This window comes from Zonotrichia albicollis, chromosome 1, assembly GCF_047830755.1.
Source record: "Zonotrichia albicollis isolate bZonAlb1 chromosome 1, bZonAlb1.hap1, whole genome shotgun sequence".
NCBI lineage: Eukaryota > Metazoa > Chordata > Aves > Passeriformes > Passerellidae > Zonotrichia > Zonotrichia albicollis.
The window spans coordinates 17048217-17072341 of NC_133819.1; the positions used below are offsets into that span (position 1 = coordinate 17048217).

Sequence of the window (24125 nt, forward strand, 5' to 3'; positions counted from 1 at the left end):
TGCATCTTTCCAGTTCTCTGGAAAGAGAGGCCTTGTCCTGAAGGGTTCTCTGCTTCCTTTTTTCCAGAGGCTTCAGCAGGACCGGGACTTAGTCCCAAATGAGCATTTGATTATTAATCTGACTCCATATTTTTTGACTGGTCAATTAAAGGTTTCCTACATCCTGTTTCAAGAGAGCAGTAAAACACCTTAGGGAGGGTGGAAAAGTACTGTACCTTCCACACCTTCTAATGCTCACTACTGACACTAACCCTCCATTTCATTATATATCTATATTTCATGCTAACACTATAAAATATACCTATTCTCGTCTCTTAACTGCTCTGCCATAAAAAAGAAACAACAAAATAGTGAAACCTCAAAAATTCTTACAAAAGCAGAAGTCTCTCCATGCTCAAAGCACATTCTCAAAGCAACAATCCTGTAAATCAGCTTTGCAATATGAGCTGTAGTTTAGGGAATTAACTATTTCAGGTCAAGGGTTGGAAAGTAAACTCTGAAGTTCAATGATTCCCAAAAGACACTGAAATATTAGAAATTCAAGTGGGCTACAGCACAATTCTGAGCAGCCTGCCACCAAATTCCTTCCTTAAAAAACAAGCGTGTACTGGTTGGAAATAGTGCATACAAAGGGAACAGTAAACATGGAAAACAACAGCCCCTCAGCCAGCATGCCCCAAACTATTATGGATTTATGAGTCACAAATAACAGTGAAGTCCACACATGGAGAAAAACAGCCCTTCAGCTAGCAAGCCCTAAACTATAATGGATTAGAGTAATAGCCAATAGTGAGGGGCACCAGAGGCATATTCTGAAGAGCTGATGCCATGGATGGCCAGAAAAGTCCTGTGCTCTATATACACATGCTCCAGCCTCAGTCTGACTGACACTGGAGCTCACTTATTTTGCCTTCATGCATACATCTGCCTTTTCTTTAAAATGTGAAAGGACTTGGTTTCACTCTGTGAGTTCTATTTCATTGTTCTGAAACACATGAAGCTCCGGTGAGCACCACTGTCCAGTTTCAACTCTGTATTGTCTGGTTTGAAAATGCTTGACCTTCTCCTCCTGAAAAACTTGCAGACAGTTCATAACAAGCAATTCACATTAACCATCCAATGGGAATATTAACTAAACCTCTGTCTGGGCAGGTTTGATTGTTTTCGGCTTTTTTTCAGTATAGGTAAAGAGACCTTGATCTGTTTTTTCACTCTAAAGCAACATGTTCAGCTCTGATTCACTAAATATCTGCATTTGGCTCTTACAGAAAAATAGGCAACATCTGAAAATAAAGACTGCAAGGAATACCCTGCCTGCTCCTTTGAGATAAATGCAACCACTGTGGCTGCCTCCCTCTAGTCTAAACCAGCCTTGAGAAAGTTCCATCTTTATCTCTCTTTATGTCTGCACAAGTCCAATACACAGTGTTATGCATCATGGAAAGCAGGACAATGTGAGTCTTAGCGCAAAGTCCATCAATCCTACTTCTACTCAGCTAAGCAGGTTTTTTCAGATGTTTTTGCCATCTCAAGGAGTTGTCTGAGATCCAGCTTCCGGCTCACAGAGTCTGTGGCTGTTCTGAGCTCCCAGAAAAACATGTCACACATCACCTCAGCTCTGAAATCACTACAGGGATGCCAACAGACATTATTATGTGAGATCCTTGATTTCAGGGGGAGCTGAGGCTACTCTCCCTTCCTTACTGTTGTGGGAGTCCCCTTTGCTAAGCTCATTTTTTGCAGTCTTGGACAAGGATATGAGATTCAGATCTGCAGGCAAAGAAACACACTGACTATATTTTTATGATTCCATTGTCAGATTTTATAAATAATCGTAACTTTCTGTAAAGATAAGGAACAAAATATAAAAGGTACATTACTGTGTTCAATCTTCTCTGTCTATGCACTGTTGGGTTTTTTCCCTCTTCAAACTGTAATTATTAAATGAACTGAAGATTTTTTCCTCCTCACCCTTGTTTCATTTCAATAAAAAACTGATTTAATTTGAATTGTTCACCACTTTCTTTAGGCTCTTGAGGGTTTTGTGTGTTTTTTGTTTGGTTGGTTTTTTAATCCTTTTGCTGTCAGCATTAAAGTGGCATTTTAGATTATGCAGCGTAGGTCTTATGACAAATGATATTTCCTTGGGCTTTTTCTGTGTATAGAGGAAAGATGATGTAATTCCACACTTAGTAACATTTCTTCCAGCATTTCAGTAACCAGTCAAGCATATAGCTGGCCACTTTTTTTAACCTACATATTTTCAAACAAAACCATCTTGTTGCTCCCCTCCCCATTTACTACTGCTTTTTTGCAAAATGAGCCAAATATTATCCTAAGAAAATCTAAAATATGTTGTAAAATGATGTTTTATTACATATGAATTATTTTTTCTTATAGAAGTTAAGAGCTTTATAAATATGTGCATTAATAGTACCAAAGCACACCAAAAATAAAATATTGTGCACATAGCTGCATTTCTTCTTATTTTTTTCAGGCACCATTTTACTAATAAAAACTGAAAATTAGGAAATTTACACTATGAGTATTTTTCAAGGTTTTCATTGTGAAAACAGGCATATTGAAATACCCTTGCAAGTAAAGCCATCTGCTTCTGACCTTAGCACTCAATAAAAGAAAAAAAGAGGGCAGAAATTAGTTCCCTCTTATTACGAAAGATTTGTCTCACAGTGCCCAATCTGAGCAGACAACATTATGATCTAAACTGGGAGGCTGTACAACATCCCTTTATGATGATGTCCTGTGACAGCAGTATGCCCATTTTAGTGCCTGATGCTGGTGAAGGAAGGGCCAGCCCTAGTAAATTGTACTAATGTCACATTTGACACACAGCAGGGAGACTGCATTTATACATAATGACCTTGACCTTACCCCCAAGGGCTTACACTCCCTTAGCTATTTCTTCCTTCTTTATTTGTGCCTTCAGTGTACACTTCGCTACCAAAGCATCCTCATTGTGATCTTCTGTAGATTAAGAACATGTAACTCCATCATTCCTCAAGGTAGTGTCTGGACCAAAAACTGCTCACACTGTTAACTCTGCAGATCTAAAAAGGCCAAAATGCTTTGAATGATTTCCCAATCATCTTTTAATCTCCATGGGAAACAGATGTATAACAGCAGCAGTGTTTCACACTGCATTCCCCTTAAACTCTCTGGCGGGTATGTTTTGCCATTCTTGTTCCATGTTGTATGATGCAAAAAGTGGCCTCTCCCTCCACATCTCTTTGCCCAAAGGTGTGACATCAGTCTTTTATAAATCACTCAATTCCACCTTTTTTAGTAAATCTGGAGGCAGCAGGTCCTAATGGTCCCAGGTTTTCATTTAGCACCTTAAGCTTTACTTTGAGAAGAAGCCACTATTCCTGTCAGGATGCAGACAGGGAAGCAGCTACTTCCCTCTCAACCGTGGTGGAGTTATAACTCAGTTCCTCTCTACTTGCTGATACCTTTGACACTGATTTCTTTGTTTGCTTATTTCAGGTTGTATTGGTGTAATGATACATACCCAGACAGAATATTTCAGATAGGTCAGCTGAAATGCATACAAAATGCTAAGAAAAACCTCAATCATTAAATTCCTTCATACTACAAAATGACAAAAGACAACAGGGAAAGAACAATATTAAATCAAGGCAATTCTGGTAGTCCAAATGGCAAACATGACAACACATCAAGTCTGTAACTACATGCAACCACATATAGTGGCATCCCTACTAAGACTGTAAAAGGAAATCAAAGAGCTTCTCCCAGGTTTAATTATTTATCATGAAGAGAAAGCATAAAGACATTTAATTGAAAATGTTACTAACAGACCATAAGTGGGACATAAATGGACATATTTATAAATGGACCATAAGTGGACACAAATGGTGGGTTTGATGACTTTACAAGAGATGTTTCAGAACCTTTTTGAAACAATGTCAATATTCAAAATTCCTTATGGACTATAAACTGACCTCAAAAGTAAACATTTAAATTAAAAGAGCACAAAGTCTATACAGCTCAACAGTGAGCTGTTGTGAGAAAAGCATGTTTGAGAACTTCTGGTCAGTGATAAGGGCTCAAATTAAGTCTAGAAATAAAAATCAGATTCTGACCTATAAGATGGAAATAAAGAAATAGGAAACAGAGTTGAAATGATGAGTCAAAAGCATAAGAATTTTCAGCAGTGTTTTATGTTGGAAGGTGCTATGTTATGAGGAAGCATGACTTGCTTTTCATAAATCCATGAAACCTCCTCACAATCACCTTCTTGTCTGTCATAGTTTGGAAATTATTTCCAGGATTATTGGCTCCATCACCTTCTGTGATCGATATCATATGTCAGTCTGATCAGACTGTAGTTCTCTGAATCCTCCTTCTTGCCTTTCTTTGAGATTGGAATGAAAGTAATTGTCTTCATTGCTTCAGGAATCTCCTCCAATCTCCAAGATGTTTCAAAGATTATTGGCAGTGATCTCGCAATGACATCTGCCAGTTCCCTCATCAGTCCTGGGTGCATCCCAACAGGCCCCACGGACTTGTGTCCATCCAATTCTTTTAAATGTTACCTAACCTGATCTCCCTTTACTGAAAGTATATTTGCCTTGCTCCAGAGTTCCCCACTGGTCTCAGGGATCTGGGATTACAAGTTAAGACCATGTGGCAAAGAAGAGACTCGGGGCCTCCACCTTTGTCTTGTCGTTTGTCACATTCTCCATCTTTCTGTATTATTTTGATGTACATACTGTTTTACTGTTGAAAACTAGTGTTTCCCAAACCCTCAGGAAAACACACACTGTAGATGCAAATTTTTAACTGAAATAGACATATCCAAAAGATAACCAAAAGACCCAGAAATATCAAAAGCTTAATATCCAGGAAAACCATATATATAAACTGCCTGGAAGATGAAAATCCATGGCATTTACTACAAAACCAAGAGACATGGAGTGAAAGGGGATAAAAAAGTTAATCTGTACTATCAAATACAGGGGGACAAATATAAATGGATGTTGAAGAAATGAAAGTCCAGTGGCTTTCATGGTAAATTCACCACGAAGCTTCAAGACAAAGAAAAATATTTTTAAGCATACAAGGAAAAAAATTAAAATCCTAAATCTGATACAGAACCATTAAAAAGTACATACTGATAATAAAATGACAAACAGTGCCCTAAATAAAAGGCAGAACATTCACTACATTTGTGAGATTTATAATCTTTTTTTTAAACAAAAGGGTTTGATACCACTTCTTTCTTTAATAAATCCAAGATCTTTCATTTTATAAACTGGGCCTCCAGTAGAGCAGGTGACCAGACTCCCCTCCACATGCTCCTGCCAGTTCAGTGCATCACACCACCAATGATTCTAATCAAATCTCATGCTCCAGGGCTTCAGCTGGTTTCCTGAGAGGGATGCACAGGAACATTTGTTGTCCTGTTGCACAATTGGCCAGATGTACTTGGATAGGAGAACTACTCTTCTCTAGAGCCTCAGGGACTTGTACAGCTACACACAATCTGGTGCAGTTTGATGGTGAGGAAATTCCTCCTTCTCAGATGCTGCCTTTCTTATACCTTTCATTCCAAACTGACAGCTGCTTTGACACCCAAAAAGGATGATTTTTCTTCCTATATGACTAGCAAAACCCTGGAGATTTTTCTCATTGCTGTATGACATGGTTTTCCTGTTATGATAATCCTGGAAAGAACTATGCTGTTGGAACAGAATATTTAAACTATCTCAGGACTGGAATACTCCAGTATAAATAAGCCACGGGGTTCCATCTTCAGGTAAAAAATGAATGGGGTTTAGTATACACAGATGAGACTAGAGAGTTTCTAATAACCTCAAGAGATGACTGTCTTGTGACCCATGACAAAACCAATTGGAAGCCTTTGCTGGCCAGAAAGGGCTATTTTCTCACTTCATGTGTCTCTGGCATCTGACACCAGCTTTCAGCATCAAGCTTCTTTAATGCTTAAGCCACCAGTGACATCTTTATGTGAATTAATAGAAGAAAATATTTGAAAGACCAAGTGAACAGCTTATCCTGGATATAGCATTTGGCCACATGATTTCTGTTTTTTATTACTGGACAACACAAAGGTTTTCATTCAAACATGGCCCCCCCAAAAATTTTTTAGGACTAAGCCTTCAACAAAGAATTAAACATTCAACAATGAAAAAGCTCCACAGCTCAAGCCAATGCAATCCATCTTATCCCTGCTAACCCTGGGCTGAAAATTTGGAATTATTACTTTGATTGGGTTCAAAGCAGTTTGACAAGCTGCTCATGAAGAAAGCTTTCTTTAAAGTCTTTCACTTTTATTGGCTTCTGCCATGTCTCCTGCTGCATTTTAGCAGCAACATGTGAATGTCATGCTATATTGTATGCAGAAATGACAACACAATAACAGCCTGGTTTTGATCCGAACCAGTGAAGCAGACAGCTTTATTATGGATGTATGCTAGAATGACTAAGACAAATACAAGTCCTGCTATGACTCATTGCTTAAAGTAAGCTAAGGGCAGAAAGAAAATTATTTTATTTTTGAACTTTCAAATTAAATTAAATTAATTAATTGTTTCATTTTTGCAGAATGATTCAGACAGCATTTATAGCTAATGCAGGGCAAGCACAAAAGGACACACTAGGATATTCTTACTACTCCAGAATAAGTAATCTACAAAAGTTTGGAACACTACTCAAGGTCATGCTGAGCTCCTCTTCAATGTCAGCAGGACATGCAAAGCTGGGAATGATGATATATATTAAAAAGGACAGAAACTGAAATGCCCCAGCATTTGAACCTGGATCAGTCACAACTGACTTCTCAACCTATTCTCTGAGCACAGGGTGGCTCTAGACTCCCTCTGCTGCAGCCCGACCTGTGCCACGTGCAATCCGAGCTCAGTCCTTGGGAGCCTTCTTGGCCTCTGCAATGCCACATGGCCCAGACGCTTGCCAGGCTGAACTGTGATCAGCCAACAAACTGCCTCTAACAAGGCTATTTGTGGTCATTTAGGTCATGTCAGGAATGGCCATAGCACTGTGTCACAGCAAGACAACACAAGAGCCGGTGAAGTGTTGCGGTGAAAGGATGGCATCCAGTGCTGGAGCTCCCTGCCCAACCTCTGATCAGAGATTTACAGATGCTTTTTTCCCCACCAGACCAGCAGAAAGCTCCCTCATCCATTAGAAAACCAGGAGATCTGAACAATTAGAGAGATGGAATTATCAAGATGCAGTTGTACCATGGACTCATTATTCCATGGAGACTGTCCCCATTGTTCTGGATATGCTGTACAGGGTAACTGATTTTACTTCTCTTGCTTTGTCATTATAGCAGCTGCAGGCTCAGATACACTTCAAAAATTCAATAATTTTAGCACACTCACAGAATTTTAAATATTTTGGCCTGTATTTCTGTATCAGAATACACATAAATATCATGGAACAATACTTAACAGAAACACCTGTGCATTCTGTCTCATGTTGATCAATTGTTATTGATCACTAGTAGTGGTAAAGCACTACTAACAATCCATAATTTGTAAGGAAAAGTGGTATACTACTGAGACAATACAGGATGTTGGCAAAGTAACTCTTTCTAGAGGAAAAAAACCCCAATAAATTTATTTTAATGACTCAATGGAAATATGGAATTAATACTTGCATTTAGTATTGCCCAAATGAAATTATGAATACATTTTAAAGTAAACATAGAATGAATTTAAAAATACACTTACAAAACTGTGTCTTGCCATTGAATAGTTTCACCAAATTGCAATTTTGAATAATAATAAGGCCATCTAGGAATGCCTGTATTAAGATTTCTTTTTTTCTTAACTTTGAAATACTTCAAGTAGCTTTAAAGGAAAAATGATCATTCTCCCCATAGCAAAATAATAACCTAATTACATTCCAAACACAAACACTGACCTCTGTCAGCTCCCAAACTACATAGAAACAATAGTTCAAGTATTAAACAAAGCAATATCAGTACGTCTGAATAGAGCAATACATATTCCCTTCCCCAATTCATTCTTCCCCCAATGAGTAGTTCTCAGGGTAAATCTCTAGCTGACCCTGGCTACTGTCCATGATAAAAGTGTGCTAGCTATATGCAAAGTGGGATATCTGAAACTGCATTTGGAATGCCAAGACAATATTCACAAACAACATGCAACACAACACAAAAGCCGAAAAAAGCAAACTAAGTGTGCTTAAAGTGCGAAAATCACCCTAGCTTCACTATATATTCCATTAATATTACAATAAATGTTTTAATTATGCAACTTATTTATCCACAGTGCTAAAGGAACACTTGAAAACATTCTATTAACTGCAGCAACACAGCTTGTATTTTTCCACCATCTGCCAGCAGCAGTGAGATTGCATTACCTTTTTTCCATGTTTTCCACTGGAACCTCCTTTACATATTAAAAAACATAGATCTTTCCTATGTATTGCTTATCCAGAGCCTCTAGTGATGGAGAGTTTTAGGTACTATTAACAAAACAACTAAGAAGAAACTGAATATGTATAGTGCAAACCCTTTCCATATCCCCTTCCCACAATTACACTATGGGCAAACTATGAGGAATCATGGGATCTCTTGTGCCTAAAAGTAGGCTCCAATTCTAAAGATTTAATGAGTCTACCCACATTTTATTTTCCTTACAGGTACTTGAATATTTCTGATACCAATCTAGATGTCTGACTTTTTTTCCCAGTGACCTTTCCTGGTAATAACAGCAAAGGTCTAATTACACATGGTATGAAAGTATGTTTGATGCACAGACAGGCATGGCCTTCAGAAAGAAACAGTGCTGCTGGAAAAATATGCATTTCTTAAGTGGGGAAGTATAATTTATATTTTTTTCTGGACATTTCCAAGGCAACAGCTGCTCATCCTGAGATATTTGTAGTCTGGGAAAGCAGGTTTCAGTAGTCCTGAAGAAGTATGAGCTACCTGTCTCTTGGTAAAGATTATCAGCCTAAAGGTCAACCCTCAAAAATATAGCTAAAGAGAAATTTTCCATCAGCCTTACAGTCCCCTCTTTTTAGCTAAAAGAATCACTTTGCCACGTGACCGTAGGTGTTTCACATAGCTTTTAGTGGAAAAATGGTTCTTTCCTCCATGGCTTCTGGGACATCAGCAACTTGTCTAGTTTGCTGATAGGGAGTTGTGTCCTCTAGGATCCTCTTTGATAAAAAAAAAAAGCATGAAAAGTCCTGGCTTTTGAGCTCCCAGAAGCACTGAAATGGCAGGGAATTTCAGAAATAATTTCAAATAATTTCAAATGAAATGTCACTCAGACTTTTTCAGACCAAAGTTTAAGTAATAACAACAACAATAATAATAATAATTATAGAGCTAAATATCTCTTCTCCTATTTTGAATCCACATCTTATAGAGCTGTGGCTTAGATTGGCATTAATGCATGAAAGGCCCAGTGCAACATCCTGATTTCAAGAAAAGAAACTGAATTGAGAGGGACTATCAAAAGAAGCAAGTATTTTTCACAGAAGTAGATTTTACATCCTTAGTATCCCATGAAATTGGTTGCACATTATAAGATGCAGATGAATTTATGAATTTTTACTACAGATGAGGTGTGCTGTGTGTTCAAGTGACTCCAGGCCAGCTTTTTTAACTGATGAAAAAAGATCAGACACTTAGATATTTAGGCAGAAAAGTCTGCATATAAATTTTTCACTTGACTTTCAAAAGGTATCAGGCATTAAATTAATTTCTTTAAATTTCATTACATTATTTTCCTGCACCTTTAGAGGCTAAAGTTTCATTCGAAATCTGTCTTTTTAACATCAATCCACTGTGTGCCACCAAAGTTCTGAAACAGATGTAAAAGACTTTCTCCACAGAACAGTAATACGAAACTGAATATAATTAGGAATATTTATCAAAAAAATAATTTAATTCACACCTTACTTGCCTTCAGTTCTTTCTATATAACAGATTACATAGCAGTCACTCTTTAAAGTGCTACAATGAATTTAATGTAAATGTATATTTTTTTACCAAATCTCTATCTTATACTGAAAACATAACAACTACACTTGAATATAATGTAACTACATAATGTGGTAGAGGGTATTCCTTCCCTGAACCCTAATTGCTGCAATTCTCAGGCAGAACATCCTACCTCAAAGCTTTTCTATCAGAACAGCTTAGGAGCTAATTCCCACAAATGTTCAGGTAGTGAAAATGCCTTCAGTCAGCCTTGTCTTACAAAGAGAATATGGACTATTAATATATATAGAAGTCTAATGACTTTTAGACTGAATCTGTGATCAGTGGACATTCTCACAGTAGATCCCCTTGGCTGGTACTCATTTTCTGTAAAAAATAAAAATATTTTTGTTTCTCTCTGCTGATCTAAATTATCATACCAGATGGATGCAAGGCCAGAGGATGCATCCCTGGTAACACTATTTCAAAATTTTTGTGGCTTGGACAGTTTAAAGTAAAACTTAGACAGCTCCTTGCTAAGCAATTGAGCTCCAGAAGCATTGTTGTGGGATGTTACAGAATGTCCTGGGTTGCAAGGGACTGTTCACTCGACCAGGTTTCTCAGAGGCCCATCTAGCCCTCCAACCTGGCCTTGAACACTTCCAGGGATGGGCCATCACAACTTCTCTGAGCAAAAACTGTTCTAGCACCTCACCACCCTCACTGCAAAGATTTTTTTTTCTAATATCTAATCTAAACTTACTCCTTTTCAGTTTGAGGCCATTCCCCGTTGTCCTGTCCCTACATGCTCTTGTAAATAGTCTCTCTCTAACTTTCTTCTAGGCCTCCTTCAGGTATTTGACATAATCATTAATCTATATTGGGATTGGGTGTTTCTTAGATACAAGAATGTTACTGGGTGATTAAACAATATTGCAGCAGAATTTAAGAGAAAGCAAAAATTTCACTCTCCAAAGCAGTCTGAGTGAGGCATGGTAGCGGGGCTGTGGTATTCTTTCAAAATCTATCTCTATAACTGTTAGTACCTCTAGAAAGGCAAACTGTTCAGAGAGCTAGCCTGGATTTTGGAAGAGCTTTTCCCTACATTTTCTGTGTCACCTCAAGCAATTCAGACTCTCAAAGTTTCAGATCCCCAGCTGTTAACTGGGAATTAAAGTAATTTACTTCTCCATAAGGGTGTTGTGATGGTTATCCATTATAGACTGTGCAGTGTTCAGAAACTATGGTTCCAGCATAAATAAATACCTATGATACAATGACCACAAAACAATGTGGATAAACTGTGTCACAAAATGAAGCTTCTGAAAAGTTTGTAGTGCAAGGAAGGATTCACTATGGCAGAACACTATACACCAAGTTCAAGGAGTTCAAAAGCAATGAAGGAAAAAAAGCCATTTTCAAGCATGATTTAATTCACTAGAATGTAATTGTTTTTTCACTTATGACCCTTAAAATGTTCCTAAATGTACTTTAAAAAGAGGACTAAAAAAGCTAAATGATTGCACAGCACACGCAGACTAAGAATAGGTTTTTTTCTAGTTTTGTGTTCCATAAGGCACTTCACAAGCCCATGTTTCAGACACAGGGCTTATGTTTAGAAGAAAGAAAATCACCATAAATAGTATCAGGGGAGGACAGCAAAGGCTTCTTCAGGAACATCTCATGCATGCAAGAGGATGGTGCAGATAACGTTATCTTGGGAAAGGCTGACTGCCTTGGTCATGTGTGTTTGATGGTTGAAGGAGTCCTTGGTTCCCTGCCTCTGTTCCCCTCTCCACACAGAAAAGCTGTGTGCATGCTAGAAAGGGTGATGTGATTATTTGGTTGGGATTTTTTGTGTTTGTTTGCCCCATGTAATAATTGGTTCAGCCTAAATCAAAAATTTTGCTTCCTCTGAGTATTTACTGGGTGAAAAAGACACTATGCCTCCATGTCTATCTTACTCTGTAGCCTGTCAATTTTATAGGCTTGTATAATAAAAGGTCGCTGAGTTTAAGTCCCAGATCCAATAAATGTTTATGTACAACTGTCTGTAGTAATGCCAACATGAGAGATTTTTATCAACTCACATTCCTGGCTAAAAAAATGATCTTGAAATCTGATTAATGTGGGATTAAATCCCCTTAAGTAGAAGACACAAATCCCACAAATCCCAGCTGAATACCTTAAGCAGCAGCTTGAATGGTGAATGGTACATCTTCCATGATGATTTTATGAAGACTATAAGTTTATTCCATCTGAAACTACTCATTATTGGCTTCAGATTGTTTTTCTTCCTGGGGAGGTGGGGGAAAGCCAGGGAAAATATCAATCTATTCCAAAGTTAAAATATCGATTTACTCCATTTGTATATTCCTTTGAGAGGACGGACTGCAGCTATTGCAGGCTCCTTTTGAGCCCACATAAATGTGTGTGTAGGTATATTTGTTTCTTGTGCATGTTCTAACCTGTATTTTGCCATCACAATTTTCCCACAAGAATTGAAGATTATTTTTCAATTACAGTCTTATCAGGAGATTGCAGTACCTGGGGAATAAAAAATTCAGGTCCTCATCCCTACAGCTTGTAAGTTTTGATATCTGCATAAGTGATTTCATTTTCAGACGCATTGATCCTCTAATTGCCTCCAGCAGCTCAAAATTTTTTTCCACAACAAATTAAAAGCCTGTGTGCAAAAATACTGATTTTTGCCTCACAATAAACTTCCAGACTACCAGAAAATACTAGTAAGTATATTGCAGATGATTTAGGAAATACAAAGATTTTTCAATTGAAGATTTTATCTGAGGAATATAAAATAAATACATGACATTTCAAAGTAATTACTAACCCTAACAGTTTTGGGAATTTGTGTGTGAAGTCATGAGAGTTCCATAAATACAACCTGCTGGCTGGAAGATACTATACTAAAGAGAGTTAAAATCCCATGATTAGTTTAAACAATTGTTATACATCAATTAAATCAGAATCATGAACAAAATAGGAGGACAAAGGAAAAACAAACATTTTCCATCTGCTGAATTAAACATATTTACAGTTGTCTGCTGTGCTGTGAAATAGTGACCAATAAATTTACTTTTAACATAAAAAGGCAGTGTTCTACCTGAACATAATAGCTCATAACAACAAGCACTGCAAAGTTTTATACCCCTCATATGAAACAAAAGTCAAACCTAACCTTTTAGGCAAATGTCTGTGGTATTGCTGATAAATAACAGGTTGCATCCACTTATCCGTTACTCTCCTCTTCCTTTTTGGTGGTGACACCAAAGATGGGAGCATTCGGGAATCCTTTTAGGCCTAACAGGCTTCAACTGACTCTTTTAATGCTAAATCTCAGATTTAGATTTGCCAAAATCTGTCTTCCCAGGCTTTAGAAAGTGGGGATTACCTATATAATATTTCCTCCTCTAGTGCCTTCAAATATCTTTTGTTTTGTTTTAAATCAAATAAAGGAAGTATATGAATCTGAGATGGAGCTCTCCCATTCTTCACAACACCTATTAAGTTTTAAATGCTCTCATATAAAACATGAAGCCTTTTACTATCAGCTCCTAATTTCACTGAACCAGTGTGTGGTTCCTGGAGGAACTGAACACCAGCCTTATTTTGAATCCTATATTCTTGCTTTGCTATTTCACTTACTCCTTGCCTCAAGGCATTTGGCACTTACCACCACTGTATTATAATTCCTGCTTTTTAGCCATGCTGTTGAAACAGCATTACCAAAATTACTAAAATATCTATCAAGTTTTAAAAAGTAACACTGGTTACCCAATTATTTTAACAAAAAATTAACACGGTTAATATTTTCTGGTTTATTTACTCTATTTTCCATACTTCAGGTGTAAAACATTGTACATATAAGTAAACATAACATACCAAAATCCACAAGCTTGACTCCTCCTTCAGTGGTCAAAAGGATATTATTTCCCTTAATATCACGGTGGATAGTTTTGTTTTCATGCAGGTGCTGAAGTCCCTGGAAGGTGAGAAGAAACATGAACTTTTAACAACCGCTCTGTCCTCCATATTACATTTGCAGAAACAACAAGGTAGTGGAAAAGTATGAAAAATACTTGAAACTTTTTTTTAATCCAAAACCACCGGGATGTCATTCTTACTGCAAAACCACTTGCCACATGACAAGGAAAAGCTATTATTTCATTGCCCTACTTTATGACAAATAGAAATTTTAAGATGAAAGCATAAAAATATCACTATAAACCTACATATAATAATTTTAAACCATAAACTCAAAGAAAACTACTGAATTCTAAATTCTGCCAGAGAAAGTAAAATTTTAGTTATAAGAAAATGATAAATAAAGACAGTTGATCCTAATGAGCAGAACCAAATCCTTGTAGCAGGGTTTGAATTTGTTAGATATGTGGATTACTTTACTTCAAAAACAGTTTGGATCCAGACACAGGAGGCTGAACAGTATTTTGATGGTATTTCTGCTATTTCTTAAAAGAAAAGCAATTTTGATGCTGAACTGTATTTGCTAAGAAAATTGATCAACGGTCAGAAATCAATTTTCATTCTCTCAATAGTGAAATGAACAGATTAACTGCTCTTTACCTTGCCTGCTTAAAAAGAACCATCCTAATTACACATTGCCTTGATTTCATGAAACACTGCTATAATACAAGATAGTGAGCTGTGTTAGTGGGGACATGATCTTCATTCATTTAAAGAAAAAACTATGAGCTGATTATTGACTGTCCTTTCATTGAAAGCCTATCTTACCATCAGAGCTTCACGTAAAATGTAAGCAATTATAAGTTCATTCATCCTTTCGCCTCTCTTCAGAAATCCCTTCACAAGATCAGTCACAGATCCACCATTGCACAGCTACAAAACATAAGGGGAATATAAGAAGGAATTAAGGAGTGTTGGAGTAGCCACCTGGTTTTCATTTTCAGTATTTTTTAATATCTGTAGCCAAACGAGATTCTACTAAACTGAAAAACCACAAATTTTTCCTTAAGTCTACTATTTATACGAACAACATACACGGCAATTTTTGCAAATTATTTTTCACTACTTTCTGCATTTAATTCTTCTTGTCCAAACACAAGTATAGTAGTGTATCTCTTTGTTTTCCTATATCCATGATTGCTTTTCACTGAAACAGAAGTAGATTACAATGCAATAAATTAGCTGTGAAGGCATGTTTTGTGGGGCATACTAATTGCTTCTTATATTCATCATGTGGAACTCGCTACCAATGCAGATTATTGCAACATCAATTCTCAGGTACAAAAGCTATGTACATTAAAAATGGATTTAAGTCATCTGTAGACAGGCAGCAGAAAAATTTCCCCAGCATGAAACCTACCAAGGGTAAAGCTGCCTTTTATGCCAAGCAGCACTTAATTCCTAGCACAGGGAGATGTGATACACAATGCATGGGCATTGTGGAATATGATGAAAGCACTGTGGAAAGAAAGGTCTCTCACTGAAACAAGGTGTGCTGTGGGTGTAGGATTAATTGTAGCCCTTGTTGCATCAGCCCTGCTAGCTCCTTGTTCCAGATGTAGAGCCACAGTCTGCCCTGGACAATCCTCTCCCACTCTCCAGAGGAGAGAGCCCAGCCAGACTCCTGCAAACCCCTGTCCTGTCCCATTTATGTGGGGAGAAGAGACCTGGCCTTGCTCTCTAGAAATGACAGTGGGCACACATTACCAGCAGATTAGTTTGGACTGCTTACTTCATATGTTCACTTTTATAATTTACAATTTGTCTGCTGGAATAAGCAACAATGCAACTTCAGTGGGTACCTACTACTGTAGGAGTTACACGTCTGCAAAGATGAAATAGGCACTTAAGCCCTTAAACTATCCATAATGCACCTGACAATACTCATTGATTGAAGAGCCATTTGCGTCTGTAAAAGAGTAGCTGCTTCCAATAAAACAGTAAAATAAACTTTTATTCTTACACAGTATTATCATTTAGTAGCTTTTCACATGAAACTAAATTTCCATGTAAGCTATTTTAACAATAAAGCACAAAACAGTAATTCCTTTGCACTACATTTGAAGTACATTCAAATCAAAAGCATAATTTACCAGTAAAACCTTTCAACTGCGGAATTCTAGACATCAGATTCTTTTGTATATGTGTATTTTTCATCTGTTCTTCTTTACCCCCTACATTTTTTCTGTGCTGCAATTAAAAAAAGACTTGTACCTTACAGTAAGAAGCATTTTTAATCCCTTTGTACCCAAACATAACAATAACTCTCTGACTATCTTTGAAACCCCTAGGCTGCTCTGAACTTGCACCACAGGAATGCCTACAGAAATGCCATTCAATACATAACTCTTGTTGCAAGATGTGTCCCCCATCAGGGCAGCAAAGGCTCTGGTCTGACATGGGCTGAGCTCTATGGCAACAGTCCGGAACTCACTTAACCTCACCCTCAGCTAAGTGGGACAATATGCATGCTTAGAGAGGGAAGAACTCATATGCTTAAATGATGGGATTAAATGCTTTGCTGGATAAGGATCAGATTCCCAAGCAGGATTTCATTTATTGTCATTAGCCATGCTGGTCTGCCTTCTACACTGACTTTCTCAAGTTAGTTATTTTTTCACAATGACTTTTTTTTTTTCAGGGTTTCCATCATTTTAACTTTGGCACATCATCAACATATTTAATCAAATCAATGGATTATTAATTCTGGTTAATTTAAAGCTCTTGAATTCAGAGCACTGAAACTATCTGACAAGTAACAAACCAATTGTGAAATACATTACACATATGATAGTTTTCAAATTATTTTTCTTCATTATCTCATATTATATTTTGCCTCTAAAAGATGGATCTTTTTTCTTTACAGAGCTGTATACCTATTCAGTGTAAATCAAACCAATGCAGAAATGAATATACTCTTTTTTTAGGCAGAAGAAGGGAGAAACTACATCTCAGAAGTCACCCCCTTTAAAGCTTAGGCAGTAAAGCCAATACTGAACTTATTTGCCTGGGTCAGCAATATTAATTTTCCCTTTCTTTAACATGTTGCTCTAACTAATTTTTTTACTACTCTGATAAGATATAAATCCTCATTATGAGATAAATATCTGCATTGTAAGATAAAACTTACTGAAAATATCAGGTAAGGTAAGATATTAAAACTGTGATTATTTTAGACAAAACAAAAACTGAACCTGGGTATAAAAAAGGTCAGCTAAACTGGTCTTGAAATAAAGAACTCAGAAGTCAGCCCTACCACCATGGAAACCCTCCAGCGACTCCCAAGGCAGGGTGGCTGCTTAGACAGAGTTTAGCTGAGGATATTATAGAGCTGTACTTTCACTTACATCAGACAATAAATATTTTTCTGAGACCATCAGTATAGGAGGAAGAGGGGAAAAAAGGCTGGGTATTAGAATGCAAGCAGCTATAAGTAGGAAAAGGGATTATTGGAATACAACCACAATTAGAAAAGGAGATTATGGCAGACACTGCATGTGTGTGCTCTACACTGTGTGGGCGGGAGGGGGAATGATGACGACAACGATGACACAGGTTAGTATTAACTTTGTTCTATTTTTATCATCATGGGTAAAATCTTGTATCTGCCCTAATTTCCTATCTCTACTGTGCATTTTTGGAGGTGAAGCTGCTACATGTCCCAAAAAAACTGCACATAACTAAAGCTGAAATGGTGATTCTTTCTCCTGACTGAGGCTATCAAGCTGCATGTGTACTCAATCCAGAGGTATCATAAACACTTCAAAAACATCCACCTCCTAATGAGTGTGGCTCTTCTATCTCAAAACTAGAAGCTACAGAAAGTTACAGTACTCCTGCCCAATATGGTGCTGGACCATGCTTGCTTGGGAATTTGAGTAGACAGGAAATAAATTATCCTTGGGGATGTTGATCAAAATTTAGTCCATAGAAACTTATAGGAGTAAAAAACCCTAAATCATTAAAAAAATCACATAACCTTGATTTATACAATCCTTTAATGAGAGATTATGGGATAAATGTTATTTAGCAGTACTGCCAGACAGAAACTTTCCTGGGGTGTTGTTAAATATTGCAGCTTATAATTATGATATCTGCTGCTTCTTAGTAGCATGCTGTCCACAGTAAAAACACTGCTAAGCCTCTTAGCAAAGCTGCTCAGTTCAAGTTAAGTCAACTGAAATGCTTGGATGACAAGAAATCATGAAGGCAATAGAGATAATTTTTAAAAAAGATCTCTCCAGTTTTCAGTGAAGCATCTAGAGAAGGGAGGTGATGGTGGCTATTACTTTGTTGTAAACACTGCGAACTTACATGACCAAACAGCTGACCAGTCTGTGTCATTTGCTCTGCAGCATTTGGTAAAATCTCCTCAGAACAACTTGATGACAAGCACTAAGCAAAGAACAACAAATGCACAGAGAACTTGGGACAGCCATAGAGCAGGAGCTATGGGTGCGTCTGAGCCCTGGCCCAGGGTAGGGCTGACCCTGAAGGTCAAAACAACTCTCCAAATCAAATGACCTTTCACCAGTCAAGAGACATGGCCTCTCTTGGGAGGAGAGGATTGTAACTCTATTTTTCTGTCCCACACTAGAAACCCCCATACATTCACACACATTCTCTTGCATACACAGAAACATTTCTTGTGGTTTATTTCAGATGGAAGCCCCCATTTAGCTTTGAATATACTCAGCTTAAAGGGACAGACTCCTGGAATGTCCAGCCAGTGCAACACAGGAAGGGAAGATATTCATGATTGTCCCACAGGGAAGTAACTTAGAAATGTCAGAACTTCGCACATGGGCAATTTTCATCAAATTAATATTAGTCACTTATTCTATTGTCCCCTTGTGATTTAGATGCATTTTTTCCTTACCAGCAATTTTTTCAGTGCCTGCATCAATAGAATGCAAATATTATGTGCAAAAACAAGCAACTAAAAGAAGGGTAAATTGAAGGCTTGAGGCTACCTAAAATGAGGTGGAGAAGACAGAGACAGAATCTTTCTAGTGTCACACAGCAAAGGATGAGAGGCAAAAACCCCCCACTGCAAGACAGGAGTTTCCTACTGGACATAAATGAAAAATTTTCACACTCAGTTAAGCACTGGGAGAGATTACACACTGAATCTGTGCTATGTCCATCCTTGGATATATTCAAACTTGAATTGAAAAGACAAACTTGTAACATTTAAGTTAATAGTGTTTAAACAAGGGGTTGGACCAAATAACTTCCAAAGGTCCCCTCCATGCCGTAGTTTTATATGGTTCAGAATATATGAATTTTACAATATTCAGTTCCTAGTCTGGATTTGGATTTTCAAACAGCAGAAAGAGTGGGGAATGAAGGAAATCTTGCATACCTGAACCAATGGAAACAAAAATTTAATATAAAGCTTGCTTCATATAAAAATCTGCCTTAAAGAGCTGTAGCTCTGATGGCGATGCATAGCTCTACCAACAGAGGTGCTTAGGAATCTTCTACAGTGGTAGAAAAGGGCTCCTCCCTTATGATTTTCTGGCACTCAAAAAGGCAAAGACTCATACTGGGATGACATGCAGTTCTCCACCCACCCATCTGCCACAACCATGTGCCACTATAATCGAGCTATTAGTATGCTAAGCTATCTTCAGCAAAAAAATATAGAAAAGTATGAGCCTAAACCCATTAAATGTCACTTAAAATTGCCATTGCATCACAGTCATGCAGATGTTCTTTTTAGGTCTTAGTCACTCTTCACCTGACCCAGTTACACATTTCTCCTCTTCAGCTCCTCTCGATTCTGATGCCCATTGAAGATTCAGTATCAGCTCCCCTTTTAAGAAAACCATCAGTTGCCCTTTTGCTGGTGCCATTAGAGCCTTTAATCATCCAACTGCTCCTGACTTATGCATCTGTAGTAAGCTCTCAGGTACTGTTGGCTTGCATCCTGCAGTTGTCAAGGTGCTTTCATCTTACTTCAGTAGCTTAGATGCAAACAATGGGACAATTACAATTACTTCCTTCCCTATCTTTACAGGCTGCTCAGACCTAAATGACTGGGAAGCACATCACACAATGCACAACTTATGTCATGAATGAATTACAGTTATGAAAAAAAGTCCAACCTTGCTTTAATGTCATCACATATAGGAATGCTAAAAGCATCATGGCACTAAACTATTTTTTTTCCCTGTTCTTAGAATAGATCAATAATCTGACCTGCTCTTCTAAGCAGCACTGCCAGTCTCTGAGCTGACTGCACCTTTTTTTTTTTCAAGACTGACTGCTGTAAGAACAGAAGATTCTTAGTTGTTGCTGGTTTGTAATTATAAAATTACAGAAGCAGAAGAGTAAAAGGGATCTCAAGAAATCACTTAGTCCACCGCATATGCACTGTGTAGAGACTTGTATTTTCAGATATGGCAAATATATGTCTAACTTGCTCCTAAAAATCTCCCATTAAGGAAGATTCCAGTCTTTTTGAGTAGCCTGTTTCTGTGTTTCTCTAGCCTGATACAGCATTTTTCCTGCTATCCAATCTGAATCTTTTTTGCTTCCAACAAAACTGCATTACTTTTGCCCTTCCTTTCAGCAGTATATGATAATAAATTATCATTATTTTCTATTTCCATCTCTGTCAGACTACTGTCATGATACACCATTTTTTTCTCTTTTTTATGCTGTACAGTGTTGATTGTTGTAACCTTTTGAAATTCTCCACATTTTCTCAACTTGGACTATCTTCAATTTGCCACTGATGTTTGTCTCACATTTTGCCCAAACTGCATACAGAATTCCTTGGAAGTCTTGTCTTAGCTGAGAAAAGTTGAGCAGACCATAATAATCTCCACTTTACAGAGAATCCCTTTCTGCAGAACCACAGCCTGGTCAGGTATCTCCCATTTCTTCTTCCTATGGATAGCAGTATTTTGCATAAATCTCTCTTCTGTGATTCAAAAAAATTTCTCTGCTATTCACAACTGTGAATCTGATGCTATTCCCCAATGTGCCTGTAATTAAACTAGGTATCTACTTCAACTTTTTATGTGGACCTTTTTTTCATCACTCAAGTTATTACTGAACAGAAACAGACCAAAAGCAGATGCCCACTTGAGATTCTCCCAGCCTAAAAGTGAACTAAATCCAGTTTTGTGAAGAAGAGGTAATTTGTTTTATTGTTTTTGTGAAATTTCTGTATTTCCACATTTTCCTCACAAGCATGTCACATGGGTCCACATAAAACCCTCACAAAAGACACATGATCGTGTTAAAAGATTACATTGTACTAATATCATTTGTTCTGTTCCAGTCCAAGATGACCACTTATGTTACTGGGTTCTGCATGTTCTACAGTAGTTTCTATTAATTTGTTCTGGAACCATTGTGGGTTTCAAAGTTAAGAAGACTGTTCTGTATTTACCTAGTACATTATTTCTCCTTGCTTTGTAAAGACAAATACTAAGTATTCCTGTATCTCATTTCCCTAGTAACCTTGTCTTTACCACTCTCCACATTAGACCCTCTGAACTTGCTTTTAAATGCTTTAGAGAGCATTTTTGTTTCTCCTGTTTGAAGGTATTCTGAAATTGCATTACTAGTCTCTTACTCTGCTTCTATTTTTCTATGCACCAGCTAATTTGTTATTGTGTTTTTTATGTGTTTAAAGAACTGCCAGCTACCCTGGTATTCTCCTATACTTTTACATTATTTTTCATAAGTACAGGTACCCACCAGCTCTTGAAGCCAGCTAAAGCATACTGTCTCTAAGCCCATTATCTTTGCCGTGCTGCCATTTTACCATCCTTTGTTTTCCTAGGTGAGTGAAAGCAATTATTTTGGGGCCTTTTTCACTCAAATTTCCTTCCATCTCTTTTCAAAAGAGATCTTATCTATGAAACAAAACAGAATCTACCTCATACAGCCATTTCCAGAGTCCCTTCCTTTGCCTTCTCTCTCCAATCAAGAGCTCCATGGGCTGTCCATTTCACAGTTCACCTGTGACCAGTAACTCTTACTGTCTGCCTACAGTGTGACACGTTTTCATAATTATTTACTGCCAAAGAGCACATTCCACTGACAGCACTTTAACACCTACCACCCTTACCTGAAGGTTCTTGTGAAAACTTCCAGGAAACTAAAGTAGTTTATGCAATGGGCTGAGTGGTTCAGGACACAGCTCCTGTCTATGCAGCAGAGTTCTAATTTCATCTCCAATGGAAGAAAGATGTTCACTGTAGTTCCTGTTTTTCCTAACAACTGGACAAGACACCCCATAACCAAAAGAAACCATAGCAATGGTTTCTCTATGCTTTTAGACAAAGTTGATTGCTTTCAATTTAGCGTGAACAAATTGTATTACTGAAACAGGCATCTTTCCTGAATTATTTTGCTCCAGTGATCAAAAACCATGGGGTATTTATGATTTTGCTATCTTATATCATCTAGTACCTCCAGGGCTGTGTTAGTCACAGCCTCACGGGTGTTTATTTGTTGCTTTTGATTCCTTTCCTTTCAGTTTGGTTTTTATCTTCTCATTTTCTTTGCCATGCACATGCACTGACAAGACAGCCAGCCAGAGGAAAAGTTTGTCTGTTTCATCTTATGCAATGCTGGCCTTCACAGATTCATATTTCTCAGTCAGATCATAGATATCTTCATATCATGGCCAAAATGAAAAAGCCGCAACTATGCAATTATTGCCTAAATTTCTTCTTTCAAACTCAGCATAATTTAATGAAGCCAAACAGGCTTTACATAAACAAGAAAAAGAAAACCCTAATCCCCAAAAGAAGGATTTTTCTGTTCTAAAACATTTGTAACATTGTGAAAAAAGAGCAAGAAGGTGACAGTGCTATTACAAAGGTTTAAGGGACATAGCCTCGCTCAATTCCCCTTCTAGCTCATCCCAACACAAACTTTACATTACACCATCCCATATTTCACAATCTTTCTGTTATATTTACATCCTCATCAAGCTGCTGATGAAGAAATCAATGTATCACCTGTCCACATTTTCTCAAAAGATTATACAGCTGAAGTGGTACCAAGCAATTTTCTGTAAAGCAACTGGGAGCGAAATATATTTAAAACAGAAATTCTGAATGAGCTTCAACTATAACTTCCTGGCCTGGCAACACCAAAGCACAGCTGTAATTTTTAATAATCAAATAAATGGGTAATTTTGCAAAATAAGATGTAGCCTAACTACAAAACTGAGAGGCATTGGTCAGTAAAAAGCCAGGACTTTCTGAGCAAATACAAGAGGCATCTTATGAAGAAAGATTTGGATAAAGCAAACTTAGTGCAATTCATCATTTTATCATACACAAGGAGCAGTGGTAAAAATAACATTTAGAGGGCAAAACCACTCCCTTGGCTAGGGAGAAAAAATAGGGAGTAACTCTGGGATCCATAATGACAGAAGTATTTCTACTGACTGCTGCAAACTTTCTCTGGAACACACAGAGAAACCCCTAAGCAAATAGGGCAGCCTGTAGTAACAGCAGGCACTTCACAGCTTTTATTTCCTGCTCAGAGCTGTGTCACTTTTGTTCACTCTTCACCAGTTAAGAAACATTTCAAAGCACCTTCCTTTTCTGTAGCATCATTTCTATATTATTCACAGTTCAGACACTAGTGCCAAGTACTGCCATGTCCACACTACTCATAATCCATTTTTTGTGTGTGTTTCTACACAAAGACAGTAATTTAGCCTAATTCACTGTCATTTAAATTACTGCAATAGAAATCTTCCCTATTGAGTTTGAAATCATGGCTGGGGAAGCACAGATTCAAACAATGGGGCTTGTCTAAAGGCTGCTTTTACAAAAGGAGTGAAGCTGAAACCCACTCATGCCTAAGGCAATTTGTCTCCTCATGGGAGTGCGTGGGACACAGGACACAAAAGGAGCTAGAGGACTCTGTCACAGGACCCTACCAAGCAAGCACATTCTGAAGGACTTTCTTAAAGGTAATTTTTATAAGAACAAAATTATGCTAAACTCAAAAGCCATATTTTTCTTCTCCCTTTTTCTTATTTTAATGAACTACTGGAATGATTAACTTGGAGACACTAGATTGGACAGAATTGAAGTTAAAGTGTTCTGTAAGCCAACCTCTCCCTGCTCACTGTGTATGTGTAAGGCAGTTC

The 24125-nt window shown here is 37.6% G+C and overlaps 1 protein-coding gene across 8 annotated transcripts in view; it reads right to left on the reverse strand.

Annotated features, from left to right (window-relative positions):
- Nucleotides 1–24125, reverse strand: part of MYO3A (myosin IIIA) — a 116505-nt gene that overhangs the window by 68235 nt on the left and 24145 nt on the right. For all 8 annotated transcript variants that reach the window (XM_074534705.1, XM_074534702.1, XM_014270694.3 and 5 more), the window contains exons 4-5: nucleotides 14759–14863; nucleotides 13889–13988 (exon numbers count right to left, since the gene is read on the reverse strand). In XM_074534705.1, coding sequence (XP_074390806.1) covers nucleotides 13889–13988; nucleotides 14759–14863 — 205 coding nt within the window. The remainder of the gene's footprint in view (nucleotides 1–13888; nucleotides 13989–14758; nucleotides 14864–24125) is intronic.